The sequence below is a fragment of the Pseudorca crassidens genome, chromosome 6, assembly GCF_039906515.1.
Source record: "Pseudorca crassidens isolate mPseCra1 chromosome 6, mPseCra1.hap1, whole genome shotgun sequence".
Classification (NCBI taxonomy): Eukaryota; Metazoa; Chordata; class Mammalia; order Artiodactyla; family Delphinidae; genus Pseudorca; species Pseudorca crassidens.
The window spans coordinates 21,419,695-21,442,200 of NC_090301.1; the positions used below are offsets into that span (position 1 = coordinate 21,419,695).

A 22,506-nucleotide genomic window follows, 5' to 3' on the forward strand; every position below is an offset into this window, starting at 1 on the left:
ATTGTTGTGCTTGGCTTGAGAGCGAACTCTTCTTTCATAATTCTCTCTCCCTCTCTCTCTCTCTGTCTCTCTCTTTCCCTCTCTCTCTTTCTCTCTCCCTCCCTCCCTCTCTCTTTCTCTTTCCCTCTCTCTCTCCCTCCCTCTCTCTCTCTCCCTCCCTCTCTCTCTCCCTCTCCCCCTACCCCGCCCCATCACAAGTACCCTTTTCTTGCCTTGTAAGCTCCCGCAGTGGGACTGTATGGGTTTAGTTCTGAAAGCAACAGAATCTGATTCTTGTTTACTCAAGCAAAAAAAGAAAAAAAAATGTACTGATCAAGTTATGGAGTAACCCACAGAATGACGGGAAAACTAAATAGCTAGACAAACTAGATTTTGGAAAATACAGGAACAGGAAAGCTCCAGGTATAAAAACGCCCATTGCTGTTGGACCTCCTCTTCAAGATGCTGTCCCCAGAATAACTCATATCTCAACTCAAGCCATTTTCCATCTTTGGGTCCTTGCCCTTAAGTTGCAAATTTCAGGAAGAGTATCTGGGCTGGCGCATCTTGGTCACCTGCCCATCCCTTGTTGGGGGTCAGGGGCTGAGGGATGGGGGGAGTGCCTTCATTGTCTGCCCAACTCGTGGAATTGGAGGGGGGTGTTCCTCAAAGGAGAACAAAGAGCTGTTACCAAAAGGAGGGCTGAGGCATACTACAGAGGCAGAAATAAGAGACCAACGGGGACTCTTGGCGGGCTTTTACATTGGTGACATCCAGTCCTGTCTCTGGACCTTTCTGGAGTCCCCTAAGAGGCATGTGGGCTGGCCATCTTGGGCCCCTTGGGGAGAGTGATAATGCTGGCCTTGGCTTGGGGTGCTGGCTTGTTTCAGAAGATGTCCTTTTTCTCTCAGGAAGACAACGGTTTTTAACTCTCTACTGGATTTGGGCAGCTCATTAATAGACTTCAGAAATTGGCATAATGCAAACTCTGCATTCACTAGCTCTTTTTCTGTTTTCATACACATATTTATTCAACACATTTATTAAGTGTCTACCGTGTGCCTGCACTGTTCTAAAAGTTGTGATACAGTGTATCTTTCTATTTAGTAAGTCTCTTTGATAGGTCTGTACTATTTTAGATGCTGGAATATTGCAAAGAACCAAGTCCCCGTCTTCATGAATGGAATCTACATTCTGGTTCACCATTGTGGGCTCTGTAAATACATGTTGAATGAATAATTGAATGACACCAGCTTGTGCTATGTTGCTGCAAGCATAGCTTTTCTGTGGAATGCACTAATGATGTGGTGTTGGAACTTAAGAATTTTGATTTTCTAGTTTTTCCCGTCCTGTGTATGCCTCTTCCTCCAACGCTCAGAAGTCATCAGTAAGTTCTCAAAGAAAGAGGACTTCAAACTGTACTACTTGTTTTCAAAGCAAACTCTAGAGTTTTCCCTGCCACGGAGAAACCCGAAACTATAGACTGGCAGTTCTGCCTTGTAAACAGACAGCTAATGGGTCTATGAGTCACCAGTTGCCTCAGGGGACTGCCCGCTCCCCTGACATCGGGTGCCCAAGGGCTCTTGGTAAATGCCAGATGTTGCTGCCAGTGGTGGGTGGTGTTGGCGTCAACTCAGGCTGTAGGAACAATCTAGCATCACTCTAAAAAAAGGAAAGCTTGCTGCTCTCTTGCTAATGAAGTCCGAAACGGGAGATGGGGGTGCCAGAATATGGCCTCAGATATCTGCAAGTTAAAGCTGCGGGGTTTGGTAGCGCTGTCCTTCCTTAAGTTTCCAGAAAACGGAAATCATGACGATATTTAACTTCTGGGAAGATGAATACTTTGAAAACACACATAATAATCCTTAGAAAACTAATAAATAGAATACTCACATCAGTTAAAAAGAATGAGGTAGTATTATGTGTACTAATAAGGCTAGATCTCCAAGACATATTATTAAGTGGAGAAAGCCTGCAGGTAGATGAATGCGTACCTTGTATATTAAAACCAACCTCACTACCAAAAATGACAACATAGGGATTCTCCTGGCAGTCCAGTGGTTAAGACTCCGCGCTTCCACCGCAGGGGGCGCTGGTTCAATCCCTGGTCAGGGAAATAAGGTCCTGCATGCCGTGCGGCGCAGCCAGAAAAAAAATGACAACATACACAATGATGCTATGTATACATCACGGGGCACATATGTGTATGTGTGTCCAGAAGAAGGTTTGTAGCATACTGAAAAAGGTTTGTAGCATACGTTTGTAGCATACGGTTACCCTGAGGAGGCTAGAAAGGAGACAGGACTGTGATCAGAGGGAACCTTAATTGTAATATTTCAATTTTTTAGAGGAATGTTTCATTTATAAGTTTTAACACTTAACATTAATTTTAAAAGAAAATATTCCTAAGTCGTTAGAGCAGGCAAACTACATGTGGTCCTTAGCAAAGCAGAGCGTTAACCTCCTGAGCAAGTTGGTTATATAGACGTGGTTCTGTGGCTTTCCAGAAATATCCTGTCTGAAACCCACCACGTGAAAGATGCCCACACATCGCAGAGGTACAAATGTGAAGAGAAATACTGTCATATGTAAGCCAAGTAGTACTGGAACTGACATTTGCTCAACAGGCCTATACTATTTGGATTTAGTCAACTGTGTTGAATTCTGCTATTTCTATAGTACTTTATGGCTTTCAAATGATCTCATTCGAGTCTCACAACTTTCTAGTCGGTAGGGCTCGACTCATCATCTCCATTTCACAAATTAGAAAACTGAGGTTCAGAAAAATTAAGTGACTTGTCTAAGATCAAGGTTAGTAAAGGGGCAGAGTACCTGTATTTTCCAGGAGCTGAATGCCTTCTCTAATTTCTCCATTCTCAACAAATCCAACTCCAATAGTTAACAGAAGCCGTCAGACCCTAGCTTTCATCTTCTTGCTGGCAGCCCCCTTGGCCCACTTTCTACTTGAACCTAGGTAGGTGAACTCAAATCCAAAATCCAACTTCAGAACATAGTACATAGTACTCCATCCTGGCACAGTTGCAAATGATAAATGACGCGGTGCTGGGCTTGATACCACAGCCCTGTGCTGCCTCGTGACAGCTGGTACTCTGTCATGTCCTCTCAACTTTTCATCATGGGTCCATATCCTGTCTCCCCAGCTAAGTCAGAGCCCTCGGGGACCTTCTCTTATCCTTCCTTAACTCTCAGTAGGCAGCCTCTCAATGAATATGTACTTGATAAGTTCCTTCAGCCTCATAATGTAGCCAGAACAGGATAAGCTTACGTGTTGTAACACACTTTTTTTTTTTTGCGGCACGCGGGCCTCTCACTGTTGCGGCCTCTCCCGTTGCGGAGCGCAGGCTCCGGACGCGCAGGCTCAGCGGCCATGGCTCACGGGCCCAGCCGCTCCGCGGCATGTGGGATCCTCCCGGACTGGGGCACGAACCCGCGTCCCCTGCATCAGCAGGCGGACTCTCAACCACTGCGCCACCAGGGAAGCCCTGTAACACACTTTTAAATGAACACACTGCCCGTGAGAATTGACACTTCTGAAAATAAACTCTTGCTCTCCCTCCTCAGCCCTCCAAGCCTGCCTATCCCACGTCCTTTATCACAATCAATCAGTGACAGTTCGACTTTCACAGCTTGTAAGCCCCAACCCTTGGACTGCCTCCTCTCTTTCTTTTATACTTTACTTCCAATCTGTTATAAGCCTCGTTGGCTCTGTCTTCAAATTCCATTCAGAGTCCAGCCATTTCTGCCCACCTCTAACTGCTTCCTCCCTGGTCCAAATCATGGTCATCTGGGTCATTAGAATGGCCTCCATTTGCCTCTCCCTAAAACAGCCCTTGACACCCAGTTTCTTCTCAAGACAGCAACCAGTGGATCCTGTGGCCATCTAGGTCGACCACTTCTCTCCCTCTACTCGAAAACCTCCAAAGGTTTGCTCAGCTCACATGGAACAAAGTCCAGAGTCCTTGCCATGTCCCCAAAGGCCCCACATTCTATCATCTCCTATTACTCTTCCTCCTGGCCTATTCCTCTCTAGGGCCCCTGGAATCCCTGCTCTTTCTCAGGCACCCTACTGTTGATTCTCTCTTCTCTGGGGTTTTGCACACGGCTTTCACTCTCCCTGAAATGCTCTTCCCCTTGAAATCAGGGCTAGCTTGCTCATCTTTTTTTTTTTTTTTTTTGTAGTACGCGGGCCTCTCACTGTTGTGGCCTCTCGCCTTGCGGAGCACAGGCTCCGGACGCGCAGGCTCAGCGGCCATGGCTCACGGGCCCAGCCGCTCCGCGGCATGTGGGATCTTCCCGGACCAGGGCACATACCCGTGTCCCCTGCATCGGCAGGCGAACTCTCAACCACTGCGCCACCAGGGAAGCCCTGCTCATCATCTTCAAGTCTTTTCTTAAGTGTCACCATATAGGGAGGTCTTCCCTGATCACCCCATTTAAAACTGCAGCCACCACCCCTCTCCCCAGCACACACGCATACACACACACACACACACAACTTCCTGGCACTTCTTATCCCCTTCCCTGCCTTATTTTTCTCCATAGTACATACCACTTTCTAACGCACTCAATAATGTATTGTTTCGTTTGTGGAACTTCCCTACTAGGATGTTTGCTCCAAGAAAGTATGGATTTTTGTTTCTTTTGTTCATTGCTGTATTCCCAGAGCCTAGAACATGCCTGGCACATAACAGATATTCAGTAAATATTTGTTGAATCAATAAGACTGACAAAGATGAAAATTCCATAGTATTGGTGGGGATTTAGGGAAACATCCTTTCATATGTTGCCGGTCAGAGTGTAAATTGGAATTACCTCTTTGGAGGGCAATTTGGCAAGATCCATCAAAATTTAAAAAGGCATCTTACCTATGACCCAGAAAGTCAGCTGCCAAGTATTTATTCAAGGGATACACATATCCAAACACACAGTGAGAGGATAGTCACTGCAGGGACACACATATCCAAACACACAGTGAGAGGATATTCACTGCAGCATTATTTTAATATCAAAAGGCTGGAATGAACTTAAATGACCATTCATAAGGATCTGGTTAAAATAACATAAGGGCATCAACTACATAAATGCAACTACGTAAATGCATAAATGCAAAGAACGATAGAGGAAGTTATCCATGTAGTGGGTGGAACAGTCTCCATGGTAAAAGGAGTGAAGCAAGTCAGGGACAGAAATGTGTGGAGTATGCCACTGTTGGGGTAAAAAGGGAGAGGACTGTGGGTGCCTATACTTACAAGTGTGCAGAAGGGTAAGTAAATATACACACACACACACACACATAAATAGCTCTGGAAAGTCGCAAAATACTGATGATAGAGGTTGCCTTTTTTGAGGGAATTATTCAAGGACTGGGAGACTTGAAAACGATTTTAAAAAGTTCGTTGTGAATATAGTACTTAAAAAAACTCACTTCTGCAATGCATCAACCCTATTCTTTCGCTAACTTTTACTCTTTGTGGGACTGACATGTTAAAAATTTGCCCTAACCTCCGCTTTGAAGGCAAGGGTGGGGCTGGGAAGGAGGACCTTTTATTTCCTCGGGGAGCGAGGCCAATAAAACGTATAAATAGAGCCAGCCCAACCTCGTGCTCAGTGACTCGAGGGCTTGCCCCGCCTTCCCTCAGCCCCGTCCCCCACGGTGCCCTCGGATTTTGCCGTCTGGCGGCTGGAGTCCCTGCTTCCTCTTTAGAGGGCAGCAGCGAAGCGTCTCGGGAACGCATGCGCCCCAATTTGCGCCCGGGGAATTAAAGCGAGAGAAGAAAAGCCCCAACAAAACCCGCGCCCTAAACAAAACCCAAGTGGAGGAAAGCGCGCGGCCCTGCAGCCCCGGGGCCGTGAAGGCGCCTCCCGCCTTGCCCGCGTCCCCGGCCGCAGCGTGATGCGCACGGACCGGCCCGCGACGCCCCGGCCGCCACTGTCCCCGCACCTGGACGCCGGTCCGGTGGCCGCGCCGCAGCCGCGCTCGCTCGCCGCCGCCGCCGCGGCTTCCTCGGAGTCGTCCGGCGCCGGCGGGGCACCTCGCTCTCCATGGGGCTGAGGGCCTGGCTGAGGACCGTGTGCTGCTGCTGCTGCCCGTGCGGGTGCCTGGGGGAGCCCGCCGTGCCCGAGAAGGAGCCCCTGGTCAGGTGGGTGCGCGCCCCGGCCGCGATCTGGAGCTCCCTGACCGTTGCCGGGCGCCGCGGATTGCGGATACTCGTGTGCTCGTCAGAGCTGGGGACGTGCGCTTGCTTTAAGGTCACACTGAGGCGCAGACTAAGCCCCTGGGTTCCTTACAGGAGATCCTGCTCCTTGGGTTTGTTCCTCGGGTAAAATATTTGCCTGAAAGCACAGATCCTCGGAGGCACCTGAGACCCAAGTTGGAAGCCTGTGGAAAACGGCAAGAATTCGGGTTGCAGTGACCCCGCAGAGAAGTAGGGGAGAGAAGTTTGCATAGGGGTCCGATTAAATACAACTGTGACTGCCTATTTCTGTTTCAGTGAAATGGGCAACTGTGAATTTCTGTTTCACCCAGGAAAAAAGTTGGATACATTGTCATTCAATTTTATTACTGAAAGAAGACGATCGCAGTGACTGAGTGCAAGGCAACACTTTTCACATTAAAAAAAAGTACATATTTTTCTCAAGGGACAGCTTATTCACTGGGACGTTGATTCATTACAGATTAAGCTATGAAGTGTGAGGACATTTAATGCACATTAGCGATGTGCTAAGTGGCTTTGTGAAGGCACCATCCAACACAGCTTTGTTCAGGGCGGTGACTGTAAGCAATTATTTTATATCCTGACTCTGATGAAATTAAGGTTTCACTAGGGCATGACTTGGAGGTAGATATGACAGAAACAAAATATTTAAAATGAAATTAGGAAATAGTAGATATGAGGCAGAACTCCAGAGTTGGGTAAGCAAACGTGGAAGCCAGTGTTTGTTATGAAGTATGCAACTAGTATGATAAAGCTTTCACAACTTTTTTTTGGCTGTGTTGGGTCTTCAGGGCTTTCTTTAGCTGCCACGAGGCTGCTCCTCGTTGCAGTGCGCAGGCTTCTCATTGCGGTGGCTTCTCTTGTTGAAGAGCAGGGGCTCCAGGCACACGGGCTCAGTAGTTGTGGCACACAGGCTTAGTTGCTCCTCGGCATGTGGGATCTTCCTGGACCAGGGCTTGAACCCGTGTCCCCTGCATTGGCAGGTGGATTCTTAATCACTGCGCCACCAGGGAAGTCCCTCACAACTTTTTTAAAAGCATGATTTACCTTTTCTTAACTCTATCGAGTCCAAACATTTTACCTTGATTTTTGAGATCTTACATAACCCCTTCCCTCCTGTCCACTATTATTTTCTGGTACATTACACACTGTACACTCCTTGATTTAATCAGACAGGCATCTTTACTGCTCTAGGAACAATCCAACCTTCTTATTCCCTCCAAGCTTGCTTCAAGTAGTGACCTTTATTCTTTCTGCCCCTTCCTAAATGCTAGTTCTCAAGGTCTCCTCAAGCAGTCTTCTTTGATTTTTTTTACCCTTATTCATCTTCCTCTCCAATAACATAGGGTTTAGAACTTGCCATCTGCCCCTCACTGTTTAGTGAGCACACATGTATGTAAACATGTCCTGTTTGTATTCTATGTATAAAGTCATACACACAATACCCAATGTTTTTGTTTGCTCTTGCAGTGGTGTTCCCACTTAGATTATTAGATTATTGCAGGCAGGGAGAAACCCAGTAATCTACCATGAGTCTTAAAAGTAGTGGGTAACAATCTGGAATTTCATGCTTGGGTTTTACAGTCAACTTATCAATATTCATAGTAACATGAAATACAGCTCTCAGCTTGGTCTTATTCTCAGAGCCTTGGGTCTTTCCAATATTCTTTCCAGAATTGCTATTTAAGATGATAGTTTTGGTTGTTTTATTTTAAAAAATATTTTTATTTTTATTTTTTTGCGGTACGCGGGCCTCTCACTGTTGTGGCCTCTCCCGTTGTGGAGCACAGGCTCAGGACGCGCAGGCTCAGCGGCCATGGCTCAAGGGCCCAGCCGCTCCGCGGCATGTGGGATCTTCCCCGACTGGGGCACGAACCCGTGTCCTCTGCATCGGCAGGCGGACTCTCAACCACTGCGCCACCAGGGAAACCCAGTTTGGGTTGTATTAAAACCTCAACCCTCCCCTGCCTTGGTTTACACTGTAAGTCAGTGAATTTTGCAAGTGATTTAAGAAGACAGAGTCAGTTGAGGCAGAATAACATAGTGCTCATGAATCAGATTGCCTGGGGTTAAATTCCAACTGGGTGACCTGGCACAAGTTATGAAACTTTTTTTGTGCCTTAATTTCCTCATCTGTAAAATGGGCATGGTAATACCTCAAAGGGATGAAGTGAGAAACAAATGAGCTACTCCATGTGAAGTGCTCAGTATAGTGCCTGACACATAGTAAACAGCCAATGAATTTTAGTTATTATTAAGTATCATTGCTATTCTTCTGAGCATGTGCATATGGGTGGACTGGTCTTTTGTGGTTTAGTGTCATTCTGGTATCATTTCAGTATAATATTTGGGAAGAGCAGCCTATTAATGGGTGTGTGGAGCAGTGACGTGTGTGTGTGTGTGTGTGTGTGTGTGTGTGTGTGTGTGTGTGTGTACCGGCATGTTCTTTCCTGCCCAAGTCATTGGAAGGTCTAGTTTGAAATTTTTTTTAAGTGTGAAGTTCAGTGCTTTTTAATACATTCACAAAGCTGTGCAATTGTAACCACTATCTAACTCAGAACGTTTTCATCAGTTCAAAGAGAAGCACTATATCCATTGGCAGTCACTTGCTGCCCTCCCCCCCTGCCACTCACCCCCACCCCCCAACTCCCCACAGTCAACCACTAACCTACCTTCTGTTTTTAGAGGTTTGACTATTCTGGACGTTTTGTACAAATGGAATCATCCATTATGTGGGCTTTTGCATCTGACTTCTTTCACTTAGCGTAAGGTTTTCAAGTTTCATCCATGTTGTAGGGTGTATCCGCATTTCATTCTTTTTTTGTCATTGGGTAATATTCCATTGTATGGATATATTACATTTTATTTATCAATTGACGGACATTTGGGTGGTTTCCACTTTTTGGCTTTTATAAATAATGCTGCTACAAACAGTGGTGTACAAGTTTTTGTGTGGACGTATGTTTTCTGTTCTCTTGGGTATATACCTAGAAGTGGAATTGCTGGGTCATACGGTAAATTCTACATTTAACTTTTTTTTTTTAAATAAATTTATTTATTTATTTTTGGCTGTGTTGGGTCATTGTTTCTGTGCGAGGGCTTTCTCTAGTTGCGGCGAGCGGGGGGCCACTCTTCATCGCGGTGCGCGGGCCTCTCACTATCGCGGCCTCTCTTGTTGCGGAGCACAGGCTCCAGACGCGCAGGCTCAGTGTTGGGGCTCACGGGCCCAGTTGCTCTGCGGCATGTGGGATCTTCCCAGACCAGGGCTCGAACCCGTGTCCCCTGCATTGGCAGGCGGATTCTCAGCCACTGCACCACCAGGGAAGCCCCTACATTTAACTTTTTGAGGAGCTGCCAGGCTATTTTCCATAGTGGCTGGTTTGGAATCTTGATGTGGTGAAATGATATGGTCAGATGGTCTTAACTTTATTTTTTATTAAGAACTTCATTCTTCATTTATAAAAAAGGTTTTGTACAGATATCTACTCCCCCCAGCTAAATCCTTTATTCTATGGTAAAACAGTGGTTTTCAAGTTTTATTTCATACCCCAAGGTAATAGTGCCTGGAAGGGGTGTGGTCAGAGGGAAAACGTTTGTCATTTGTGTGCCTGATCACCTGTAGTCCTTTTCCAAAATGGACCAGGGACTCTTCGTTAGTTCAAGAAAACCAATTTTTAATCTCAGCTCATATGCCAATCTGACATTGCCACTTGTGTTTTTGACCTTTTTCCTTTTGCTTTTTCTGGAACCTTGTATGTGAAAGAGAATGGCGGTCGCTTGTCTGGTTTGCATCTGTATATTTCGATGTCCCACTAGTTCTTTCTTTGCCCTTTCTCTGGAAGTATGCTGGGGCCTCCCTTGACTAAAAATTCATCCTGATATTGCCATTTTCTTTAGCTGCCGTCCTTTGCAGCAGGTGCAAATGTCTCTAAAGCATAGTCAGCTGTACCCCTACCTCCTTCTTCACCTCCCACTCATGCTGAGATTTCGCTCCTTCCCCTGCATGATTACATGAAAACTGTTCTTTTGAAAGTTTCAAGAGAAAGAAATCTGCTCTTGTTTTCTCGCTGGACACGAGTACCCCTGTGCTGACCATCCTGGCCTTATTTCTCATTTCCTCTTTCCCTGGCCTCTGATTTCACATTCTCTAGTCTCTGTGCCCGTGATCTGTGTAATCATTCTGGTTTCCCTTCTGGTGCCTCTGTTAATGGCATAATTGTTAGCTAGACATCTTTTTGTTTTCTCTACTGCTGAAGATTCTACTCGGGTTTTAAGGCACATTTCAGTTGCCCCCTGTATGATGAAGTCTTAGAAGGTCTCTCCAAGCAGTTATGGTGTCTCTTTTCTTTCTTTTTACCCCTCAAGTCACTTACTGCATTCTGCCTGGTACTATTACACTTATAAGTTGGGTGCTGCAACCCCGCCAGACTGGAGGTTCTAATCTAGATTGGGGGGGCATGAATCTTTCCTTAGCATTCGCTATTGTGTTGCACAGTCCCCCACATGGAGTAAGAACTGAATAAATACTTTTGGGTTAATAGAAATTATAATAGCCGTTAATTTATTAATTTCTTCCTATGTGTAAATTTTAAGAAATGTATTTAAAACAAAATGTTATGAAGAATAACAGCATAAGCACCCACATACCCAGCACCACACACCTTAAGAAAACATTGGACTTCCCTGGTGGCGCAGTGGTTAAGAATCCGCCTGCCAATGCAGGGGACATGGGTTCGAGCCCTGGTCCGGGAAGATCCCACATGCCGTGGAGCACCTAGGCCCGTGAGCCACAACTACTGAGCCTGTGCATCTGGAGCCTGTGCTCCTCAACAAGAGAGGCCGTGACAGTGAGAGGCCCGCGCACTGCGATGAAGAGTAGCCCCCGCTCGCTGCAACTAGAGAAAGCCCTCGCACAGAAACAAAGACCCAACACAGCCAAAAATAAATAAATGAATAAATATTTAAAAAAAACATTAACAACAGAGTGGAAGCCCCCCATGTATCCCTTCGTGACTGCACGCTCTCCCCACCCCGTCCCCCGCACAGGTGAGCTCTAAATTGAATCTGTGTTTGGCCTTCTTAACTTTATATAAATGGTGCGTACTGTATGTAGTTGGTTTTTTTTTTTTACATACAATCTGTCATTTAATTGTCGCTATGACCAAATGAGATAGGTGTTATTTATCCCCATTTTATAGATAAGGAACTCAGGGCTTAGTATTCAGATAATTAATTCAAAGTCACAACTGATAAGTCGGAGAGGCAGAATTTGAATCCATGTCTGTGTGACTTTAGAGTCCATGCCTTGCATTGCAGAAAATTCAGAAAACTACCAGTGTCCAACATTAACTGATAATATTTATATATTAGACACTGGTGGATATCACTAGCCTTAGCTCCTGCCCATTGTGGCCCCTTTCTCCTGCCCTTCTTCCATGTCCTTCATTAGTATAATTCTTCTACCTAGCTGTAGGAGCAACCTGGCCCTGAGAGCCAAGCCCAGGGGGAGTTCGGAGACCTGAGTCCTCGTCTCATCTATTAAGAGGCTGTGGGATTTTGGGGAACTCTCTTAACTTCCTAGAACTTTAATTTCTTCTTCTGTCCAATGGAGAGATCCAACTTTAAGATACAGCCTTGAAGGGCCGTTCCAGGCTTGATGCAGACTCTCATCTTTCTGTGGACTTGTGTCAGCTGAAATTCTATTTGACATGGATTCTAGCTTTGGGTGGCTCCTGGTGTCCTTGGCTTGTGGCAGCACAACTCCAGTCCTTACCTCCGTCGTCCTCCATGTTTCTGTCCTCTTGGTCTCAAATCTCCTTTTCTCTTCTCTTCTAAGGATACCAGCCGTTGGATTTAGGGTCCACCCTAAACCCAGGATGATCTCGTATCAAGATGGTTAACTAACTATTGATACATCTGTAAAGCCTCTATTTCCAAATAAGGTCACATTCATAGGAACTGGGGATTAGGACTGAAAGATGTCTTTTGGGGGGACACTAGTCAACCACTGCAGGGTACTTTTGGGAAAATGTTTGAGCTCAAAGCATTGGTTTTTTTGGTTTGTTTGTTTTTTTAATAAATTTATTTATTTAGGCTGTATTGGGTCTTCATTTCTGTGTGAGGGCTTTCTCTAGTTGCGGCGAGCGGGGACCACTCTTCATCGCGGTGCGCGGGCCTCTCATTGTCGCGGCCTCTCGTGTTACGGAACACAGGCTCCAGACGCGCAGGCTCAGTAGCTGTGGCTCACGGGCGCAGTTGCTCCGCGGCATGTGGGATCTTCCCAGACCAGGGCTCGAACCCGTGTCCCCTGCATTGGCAGGCAGATTCTCAACCACTGCGCCACCAGGGAAGCCCACGCATTGGTTTTTATTTCACTTTTATAGCAGAGCTTTCTTCCATCAGTGATGAAAGCATTCTCTTGCCTTGTAAAAATCCACACCTAAGCATGAGTTGTGCCCCTTGAATTTATGTGATTCTGGAGGCGCAGCTGCAGTCATCTTTAAGCAGAGAGATGCCCAAATCCTCTGTCCACTAGAAAGTCTATCACCAGATGCCATACAATATGGACATCAGAGGCCTGGAGAAGTCTAAAATGGAAAGAAATGCAGTGTCAATGTCACTCGCTAAAGCATCTTCCACAAGGCTTACTTGGAACTTTTCAGGGGAGTATAATTCTTACTCTCTGACTTATTGGCTATTAGTAACTGATAAGCATCACGTGTCCAGTTGTTCAAAAGCAGAAGAAGAAAGGGAAAGAATGAGCAAATCATGGTTGAGTTTTTATTTGTGGCTCTCTCTTCAGCTGCCTAAGTGAACCTAACAATCTTCCAAATCTGTTTTGCTCCCTGCTCTTCTCAATACCCACCTGCAGCTTCCATTCCTAATAACAGAATTTATGCACACATTTGTGGGCAGTGAACGGAGAACAGATGTCAGTGTTTTATTTTTCTCCAGTGCCTGGAATTCCCATTAGGGGAAAAGAAAATAAAACCTCAGTTTGCTCTTGATGGTTGTTTTATGCCCATAAAGAGGGGCTGTTCAGAGGAGGAACTGGTCGGGGCCTGTGAGTGTCAGCAACAGAACTGAATTTTCCTGATGATAAAGAAATGGTTCAGTTGGGACCTCCCTGGCGGTCCACTGGTTAAGACTCCGCACTTCCACTGCAGGGGGAGTGGGTTCCATCCCTAGACCCCTGGTCTGGAAACTAAGATCCCAAATGCCGTGCCGTGCAGCCAAAAAAAAAAAAAAAAAGAAATAGTTCCGCGTGAGTCATACTGCGCCAGCATGTCGAAGAGGGCGAGAGATTGAAGTTGTGATGTGCGCCTTCCCATCAAGCTCTGCTGATCCTTTTATTTTTTTAACATCTTTATTGGAGTATAATTGCTTTACATTGTTGTGTTAGTTGCTGCTGTATAACAAAGTGAATCAGCTATTCATATACATATATCCCCATATCCCCTCCCTCTTGCATCTCCCTCCCACCTTCCCTATCCCACCCCTCTAGGTGGTCACAAAACACCAAGCAGATCTCCTTGTGCTATGTGGCTGCTTCCCATTCTCTATTTTACATTTAGTAGTGTATATAAGTCCATGCCACTCTCTCACCTCGTCCCAGCTTACCCTTCCCCCTCCCTGTGCCCTCAAGTCCATTCTCTATGTCTGCATCTTTATTCCTGTCCTGCCCCTAGGTTCTTCAGAACCTTTTTTTTTTTTTTTTAGATTCTATATATATGTGTTAGCATACGGTATTTGTTTTTCTCTTTCTGACTTACTTCACTCTGTATGACAGACTCTAGGTCCATCCACCTCACTACAAATAACTCAATTTCGTTTCTTTTTATGCCTGAGGAATATTCCATTGTATATATGTGCCACATCACCTTTATCCTTTCATCTGTCAGTGGACACTTAGGTTGCTTCCATGTCCTGGCTATCGTAAATAGTGCTGCAATGAATATTGTGGTACATGACTCTTTTTGAATTATGGTTTTCTCAGGGTATATGCCCAGTAGTGGGATTGCTGGGTCATATGGTATTTCTATTTTTAGTTTTTTAAGGAACCTCCATACTGTTCTCCACAGTGACTGTATCAATTTACATTCCCACCAACAGTGCAGGAGGGTTCCCTTTTTTCCACACCGTGTGTGTGTGTTTATCTCTGGGCTTTCTATCCTGTTCCATTCATCTATATTTCTATTTTTGTGCCAGTACCATACTGTCTTGATTACTGTAGCTTTGTATTATAGTCTGAAGGCAGGGAGCCTGATTCCTCAGGCTCTGTTTTTCTTTCTCAAGATTGCTTTGGCTATTTGGGGTCTTTTGTGTTTCCATACAAATTGTGAAATTTTTTGTTCTGGTTCTGTGAAAAATGCCATTAGTACTTTGATAGGGATTGCATTGAATCTGTAGATTGCTTTGTGTAGTGTAGTCATTTTCACAATGTTAATTCTTCCTATCCAAGAACATGGTATTTCTCTCCATCTGTTTCTGTATCATCTTTAATTTCTTTCATCAGTGTCTCATAGTTGTCTGCATACAGGTCTTTTGTCTCCTTAGGTAGGTTTATTCCTAGGTATTTTATACTTTTTGTTACAAAAATGGTAAATGGGAGTGTTTGCTTAATTTCTCTTTCAGATTTTTCATCATTAGTATATAGGAATGCAAGAGATTTCTGTGCATTAATTTTGTATCCTACTACTTTGCCAGATTCACTGATTAACTCTAGTAGTTTTCTGGTAGCATCTTTAGGATTCTTTATGTATAGTATCATGTCATCTGCAAACAATGACAGTTTTACTTTTCCGATTTGGATTCCTTTTATTTCTTTTTCGTCTCTGATTGCTGTGGCTAAAACTACCAAGACTATGTTGAATATTAGTGGTGAGAGTGGGCAACCTTTTCTTGTTCCTGATCTTAGTGGAAATGGTTTCAGTTTTTCACCATTGAGGATGATGTTGGCTGTGGGTTTGTCATATATGGCCTTTATTATGTTGAGGTAAGCTCCCTCTATGCCTACTTTCTGGAGAGTTTTTTATAAATTGGTGTTGAATTTTGTCAAAAGCTTTTTCTGCATCTGTTGAGATGATCATATGGTTTTTCTCCTTTTATTTGTTAATGTGGTATATCACGTTGATTGATTTTCATATACTGAAGAATCCTTGCATTCCTGGGATAAACCCCACTTGATCATGGTATATGATCCTTTTAATGTGCTGTTGGTTTCTGTTTGCTAGTATTTTGTTGAGGATTTTTGCATCTTCGTTCATCAGTGATATTGGTCTGTAGTTTTCTTTTTTGTGATATCTTTGTCCGGTTTTGGAATCAGGGTGATGGTGGCCTCGTAGAATGAGTTTGGGAGTGTTCCTCCCTCTGCTATAGTTTGGAAGAGTTTGAGAAGGATAGGTGTTAGCTCTTCTCTAAATGTTTGATAGAATTCACCTGTGAAGCTGTTGGTCCTGGGCTTTTGTTTGTTGGAAGATTTTAAATCACAGTTTCAATTGCAGTGCTTGTGGTTGGTCTGTTTATATTTTCTATTTCTTCCTGGTTCAGTCCTGGAAGGTTGTGCTTTTCTAAGAATTTGTCCATTTCTTCCAGGTTGTCCATTTTATTGGCATATAGTTGCTTGTAGTAATCTCTCATGATTCCTTGTATTTCTGCAGTGTCAGTTGTTACTTCTCCTTTTTCATTTCTAATTCTATTGATTTGAGTCTTCTCCCTTTTTTTCTTGATGAGTCTGGCTAATGGTTTATCAATTTTGTTTAGCTTCTCAAAGAACCAGCTTTTAGTTTTATTGATCTTTGCTATCATTTCCTTCATTTTTTTTCATTTATTTCTGATCTGATCTTTATGATTTCTTTCCTTCTGCTTACTTTGGGGTTTTTTTGTTCTTCTTTCTCTAAGTGCTTTAGGTGTAAGGTTAGGTTGTTTATTTGAGATGTTTCTTGTTTCTTGAGGTAGGATTGTATTGCTGTAAACTTCTCTCTTAGAACTGCTTTTGCTGCATCCCATAGGTTTTGGACCATCGTGTTTTCATTGTTATTTGTTTCTAGGTATTTTTTGATTTCCTCTTTGATTTCTTCAGTGATTTCCTGGATATTTAGTAGTGTATTGTTTAGCCTCCATGTGTTTTTATTTTTTACAGTTTGTTTCCTGTAATTAATATCTAGTCTCATAGCATTGTGGTCAGAAAAGATACTTGATCCGATTTCAATTATCTTAAATTTCCTTATTTATTTTCATTTTGGTTGATCTGTCCATTGGTGAAAGTGGGGTGTTAAAGTCCCCTAATATTATTGGGTTACTCTCGATTTCCCCTTTTATGGCTATTAGCATTTGCCTTATGTATTAAGGTGCTCCTGTGTTGGGTACATAAATATTTACAATTGTTATATCTTCCTCTTGGATTGATCCCTTGATCATTATGTAGTGTCCTTCTTTGTCTCTTGTAATAGTCTTTATTTTAAAGTCTATTTGTCTGATATGAGATTTGCTACTTCAGCTTTCTTTTGATTTCCATTTCCATAGAATATCTTTTTCCATTCCCTCACTTTCAGTCTTTATGTGTCCCTAGGTCTGAAGTGGGTCTCTTGTAGACAGCATATATACAGGTCTTGTTTTTGTATCCATTCAGCCAGTCTGTGTCTTTTGGTTGGAGCATTTAATCCATTTACATTTAAGGTAATTATCAAAATGTATGTTTCTATTACCATTTTCTTAATTGTTTTGGGGTTTTTTTTGTAGGTATTTTCCTTTTCTTGTGTTTCCTGCCTAGAGAAGTTCCTTTAGCATTTGTTGTAAAGCTGGTTTGGTTATGCTGAATTCTCTTAGCTTTTGCTTGTCTGTTAGGTTTTAATTTCTATGTCAAATCTGAATGAGATCCTTGCTGGGTAGAGTAATATTGATTGTAGGTTTTTCCCTTTCATCACTTTAAATAGGTCCTGCCACTCCCTTCTGACTTGCAGAGTTTCTGCTGAAAGATCAGCTTTTAACCTTATCGGGATTCCCTTGTATGTTATTTGTCACTTTTCCTTTGCTGCTTTTAATATTTTTTCTTTGTATTTAATTTTTGATAGTTTGATTAACATGTGTCTTGGCGTGTTTCTTCTTGGATTTATCCTGTATGGGGCTCTCTGCTCTTCCTGGACTTGATTGACTATTTCCTTTCCTATATTAGGGAAGTTTACAACTATAATCTCTTCAAATATTTTGTCAGAGCCTTTCTATTTCTCTTCTGCTTCTGGGACCCCTATAATTTGAATGTTGGTGCATTTAATGTTGTCCCAGAGGTCTCTGAGATTGTCATCAATTCTTTTCATTTCTTTTTCTTTATTCTGCTCTGCAGTAGTTATTTCCACTATTTTATCTTCCAGGTCACTTATCCATTCTTCTGCCTCAGTTATTCTGCATTGATTCCTTCTAGAGAATTTTTAATTTCACTTATTATGTTGCTCATCGTTGTTTGTTTGCTCTGTAGTTCTTCTAGGTCCTTGTTAAATATTTCTTGTATTTTCTCCATTCTATTTCCAAGATTTGGGATATCTTTACTATCATTACTCTGAATTCTTTTTCAGGTAGACTGCCTATTTCCTCTTCATTTGTTTGGTCTGGTGGGTTTTTACCTTGCTCCTTCATCTGATGTGTATTTCTTTGTCTTCTCATTTTGCTTAACTTACTGTGTTTGGGGTCTCCCTTTTACAGGCTACAGGTTCGTAGTTCCAGTTGTTTTTGGTGTCTGTCCTCAGTGGGTAAGGTTGGTTTAGTGGGTTGTGTAGGCTTCCTGGTGGAGGGAACTGGTGCCTGTGTTCTGGTGGATGAGGCTGGATCTTCTCTTTGTGGTGTGCAGGACCGTGTCCGGTGGTGTGTTTTGGGGTGTCTGTAAACTTGGTATGATTTTAGGCAGCCTCTCTGCTAATGGGTGAGGTTGTATTCCTGTCTTGCTAGTTGTTTGGCATGGGGTGTCCAGCACTGGACCTTGCTGGTCGTTGAGTGGAGCTGGGTCTTAGCGTTGAGATGGAGATTTCTGGGAGAGCTCTCGCCGATTGATATTACGTTGGGCCAGTAGGTCTCTGGTCCAATGTCCTGAACTCAGCTCTCCCACTCAGAGGCTCAGTCCTGACACCCGGCCAGAGCACCAAGACCCTTATTAGCTGAAATGCCAAACAGAATGTCTTTATGGAAAAGTCTCTGCTGATCCTTTATAGGTTGTCTGTAGCACTTATGCCATACCAGTCATTGTCATAAGTGCTTTATATCTATTAATTAAATCCTCTCCATAACCCTATGAGGTATGGTCAGTTCTTGTGAGTCATAGTAGTTACAGTCTATGGTCACTGCGAATACTGAAATAAAGAATCATGGCTCCAAGGGGAAAATCCAGGGTTAGGTCCCTGAGAGCCAATTCATCAACTGGTCAGTATATAACCTTGTTTTATGTGTGTTTCTGCTTAAAGACACCTTATTAAATATATATTGTTGATTCATTAACGTTGAACTGACAGCCAATAGCTCTATAATTCATGCCTCAATGAATCTTATCTAACACATGTTGTTTTAGCACTTCAGCACTATGCTTGGGAGCTAAACAGCGAAATCACCAACAAAAAGCACAAAAATGCAAAAAAACGTGGCACTAATAGACCACAAAAAGGACACTTGTTCCCAGTACAAGAGTGGAAACATGAGAACTTGTGCCTCGGATACTGCAAAAGCACCACGAGTATTGATTTGGGGATCACAGATACATTTTAGTGGGTGGGCCAGTTTGCAAATATGGAATCTGGGAATAGTGAGGCTGGATTGTAATTACATCTGTAATCCCTGCTTGACAGCAGAAGAAACTGAGGCCCAAGAACTTCAGTAGCTTGCTCAGGGGCACTCACGGCCGAGCTGGAATTCAAGTCCTATTCTACTTCGGTTCCATAGAAAGAGTAGAGCCCTCCTAGGGTGCAGGGAGGTGTGTATCTAGCTGCTTATGTGGTGTGTTCTAGACATGGTGTTTGAAGTCTGAGACCTGCCCTGAATTGTTATAGCTTGGGGTCCAGAGACACTGGCTTATTTTTCTGTCTTAAGGCTGTGAAGCCAGGGGCCAGTGGGAAAGAAGGGTCGTGGCTTGAAGACATTTAAGAGGTGATCAGAATCAACTCTAGGACAATAATCTTTCACATGTCTAGAATCTTTCATTTCACCATGTGGACTCACATGACCTCCAAGCTGATCAAATTGTCTTCTACCTTTGGAAGGCTTTAAAAAATGTTGACTAATATGCTAGTGTCAGTGGGATCTCTCAGACTGGGGCCCAGATGGCCTGACTCTTTTCCCGTAATCTGCTGCTGGGTTACCTGAGCTGATGCAGCTAACTCACCCAGGTCTTTCTGCACTGCCCTGTTCCAAGGCCCATAGCCCTGGGCCAGGCAGTGACTCTTAGGAAGTGACTGCAGAGGCATCAAGGATTCCTGTTGCAGGAAGGTGCTCCTGGCTGGAAGAATCCACTCCAAGAGTTGTACTTTAACTTTCTTGAAAGACAGAGGAGAGATGGGGGAGGGTCCTGCATGCTGTTCCCAGAAACTGGGCCTCAGGTCAAGAAGTAGGAGGTACACGCTTTACCAAGAATTCATCTTGGTATGACTCAGAATTCATCTGAGGATGACTTCTTTTTTTTTTTTTTTTTGGTACATGGGTCTCTCACTGTTGTGGCCTCTCCCGTTGCAGAGCACAGGCTCCGGACACGCAGGCTCAGCGGCCATGGCTCACGGGCCCAGCCGCTCCGCAGCATGTGGGAGCTTCCCGGACTGGGGCACGAACCTGTGTCCCCTGCATCGGCAGGCGGACTCTCAACCACTGCGCTACCAGGGAAGCCCTGAGGATGACTTTTAAAGATTTGCTTCCCAGGCAACCCCCAGCATCCTTCTTCCCTTTTTGTGAGTTGTGTTGTGTTAGTCAGTCTTGGTGACATCGGAAGTTCCTGAGAAGATATTTCTTTCTCGTACATATCCTTTGATCTAGGTTTCCTGGAACTTTTTATTCTCTAGATATCTTGAAGTGATCTTGCCACTACACCTTTGTTTAAAAAGTGAATTCTGCTTAAATGTTGGGTAAAATAGCTTGTTACGTTGGCAGTGGAAGTCCTTTTCAGTCTGGTTAATACATGTTTGTTTTGTACCAATAACATGCTGTGCACTCTATTCTTTGGTGTCTTTTTTAGGAAATAATTTTGGTGAGACAGTATGTATCTAAGGTACCCCTGTACTCCCTGGAAAGGAATAAGAGTTTACTGAATTGTCTCTCACTTATTTTGTTCCTTAACATTTAAAGTTTTGTGTTTGTATATCAGAGACTGAAAACATACAAACATATGTACAGTGTAAAGAACAACTATCAAGTGGATATTCCTGTAACCGCCGCCCAAGGCAAGAGATAGCTATCGGCAGCCCCACGTCTCTCACCCCTGATTGTATCTACACTTTTGTGATAGTCATCTCCTTGCTTTTCTTGATAGCTTTACCACCTATGTATGCACCTTAAAAATGTTCTTTAGTTTTGCCTGCTTTTCAACTTTACATACATAGGCTCAAACTGTGTATGTTCTCGCCATCCAAGTTGGCGCATGTAGTTGGTGGTTCTCACTGCTTTATAGTATATTTCCTTTGGTTCACCCATTCTTCTGTTGGTGGACTTTTGGGTGGTTTCCAGTTCGGGGCTATTACGCATGGTTTCGATTTTAAAGTCAGCACATAAGGGGAAATTATTCATCCTTTAGCCATACTGGCCTTCTCCTGGGTCTTCAAATACACCAAGCACATGCTGTCTCAGAGTCCTCCCTGCCTAGAAGGTTCTTTCTCCACTTATGTGTCTGGGAAACTCCCTCACTTGATTCAGGTCTCTGCTCAAAGTCATTTTATCAGAAAATTCTTCCCTGACCATCCTCTTTAAAACAGTACTCTTTGCCCTCGCTCTGTCCCTTAGTCACCGTGTATTCCTTCAGAGCCCAGATCACCACCAGACGTAAACATATGTACTTACTGTCTGCTTCCTCTGGAAGATTCTTAAGCCCCACCTTCATGAATTTAAGCAGTTCAAACATGTTAAGAACTTGTCTGGAGAGTCGATTCCAGCCTCATTTCTACCGTTCATAGCCCTGTGAAGTTGGGAAATTGCAGTTCATTCATTCAGCAATTTGAGCATCTACTAAGTGCCAGGTCCTATTCTAAGTACTCCAGATACATCACTGAGCAAAAGAGATACAGATCCTGTCTTCAGGGGGCTTTTATTGTAGAGTGTGTGTGTGTGTGTGTGTGTGTGTGTGTGTGCGCGCGCGTGGCGGGGGTTGTGGCACAATAAGCAGTAAACATAATAAGTAAATTGGAGGATAAATAAGTCCAGTTGTCCCTCAGTATCTGCAGGGGATTCATCCCCCCCACCTCCCCCAACTCAGGGATACAGAACTCATGGAAGTGGAGGTAGAGCAGGGGCAGGGGAGCATGCTTGCTATTTTAAATAGGTTGGTCTGAGTAGGCCTCATGGAGGAGGGGATGTTTAAAAAGCGATTTGAAGGAGGGGAGGGAGTGAGGCATATGGACTTCTGGGGGAAAATATTACAGGTAGAAGAAGCAGCCAGTGCAGGGGCCCCGAAACGGCAGTTTGACTGGTGGGTTCAGGGAACAGCGAAGAGGCCAGAGTGGCTGGTGTATCACGAGGGGATTATAGACCATTGTATGACCTTGGTTTATATTCTAAGTCAAATGGGAGTCACCGGAGCGTTTTGAGGAAGGGGGTGACATGATCTGATTTACATATTAAAAGGATCCCTTTGATTGTGTTAAGAACTGCGAATTGGTGGAGGCAATGGCAGAAAGAGGTAGATCAGTGAAAAAAAAATGCAGGAATTCTTTTGCAAGACACAGGTGCCTTGGCTTGGGAAGGGGTAGTGGTAGAGGTGGGTATTTGTTTCATGTATTGTTAATAGGATTTTCTGTTGGATCAGATGTTGGGGATGAGAGAACCAAGGATGACTTGAAGGATTTTGGCCTGAGCTATCAGAAGGTTGGATTTCCCATCATCTGGGTGGGGAGGCTGCTGGTGGGGAGGTTTGGAGGGAAGGTCAGGGGCTTGGTCCACCATGTTGAGCTGGAGCTGTCTACTAGCCATCCATATGGAGATGGGAAGAAGCCAGGTAGATGCAGGAGTCTGGGACTTGGGGGCGAGGTCTGAACTGGGGCTACAGGTATGGGTTTGAGAATCTTCCTCGAGAGGATGGTATTTAAAACCATGAGACTGGTGTGACATGACTGGGAGT

The 22,506-nt window shown here is 44.0% G+C and overlaps 1 protein-coding gene across 7 annotated transcripts in view; it reads left to right on the forward strand.

The window, feature by feature from the left end:
* MREG (melanoregulin) overlaps window positions 1-22,506 on the forward strand; it is a 117,292-nt gene that overhangs the window by 44,373 nt on the left and 50,413 nt on the right. The window contains exon 1 of one of the 7 annotated variants that reach the window (XM_067740672.1): window positions 5,641-6,140. The exons of the other annotated variants lie outside the window; for them this stretch is intronic. Within the exon in view, the coding sequence (XP_067596773.1) occupies window positions 6,043-6,140 (98 nt within the window). The 5' untranslated portion in view covers window positions 5,641-6,042. Of the gene's footprint in view, window positions 1-5,640; window positions 6,141-22,506 lie in introns of those variants that run through there. 7 annotated transcript variants of the gene reach the window in all.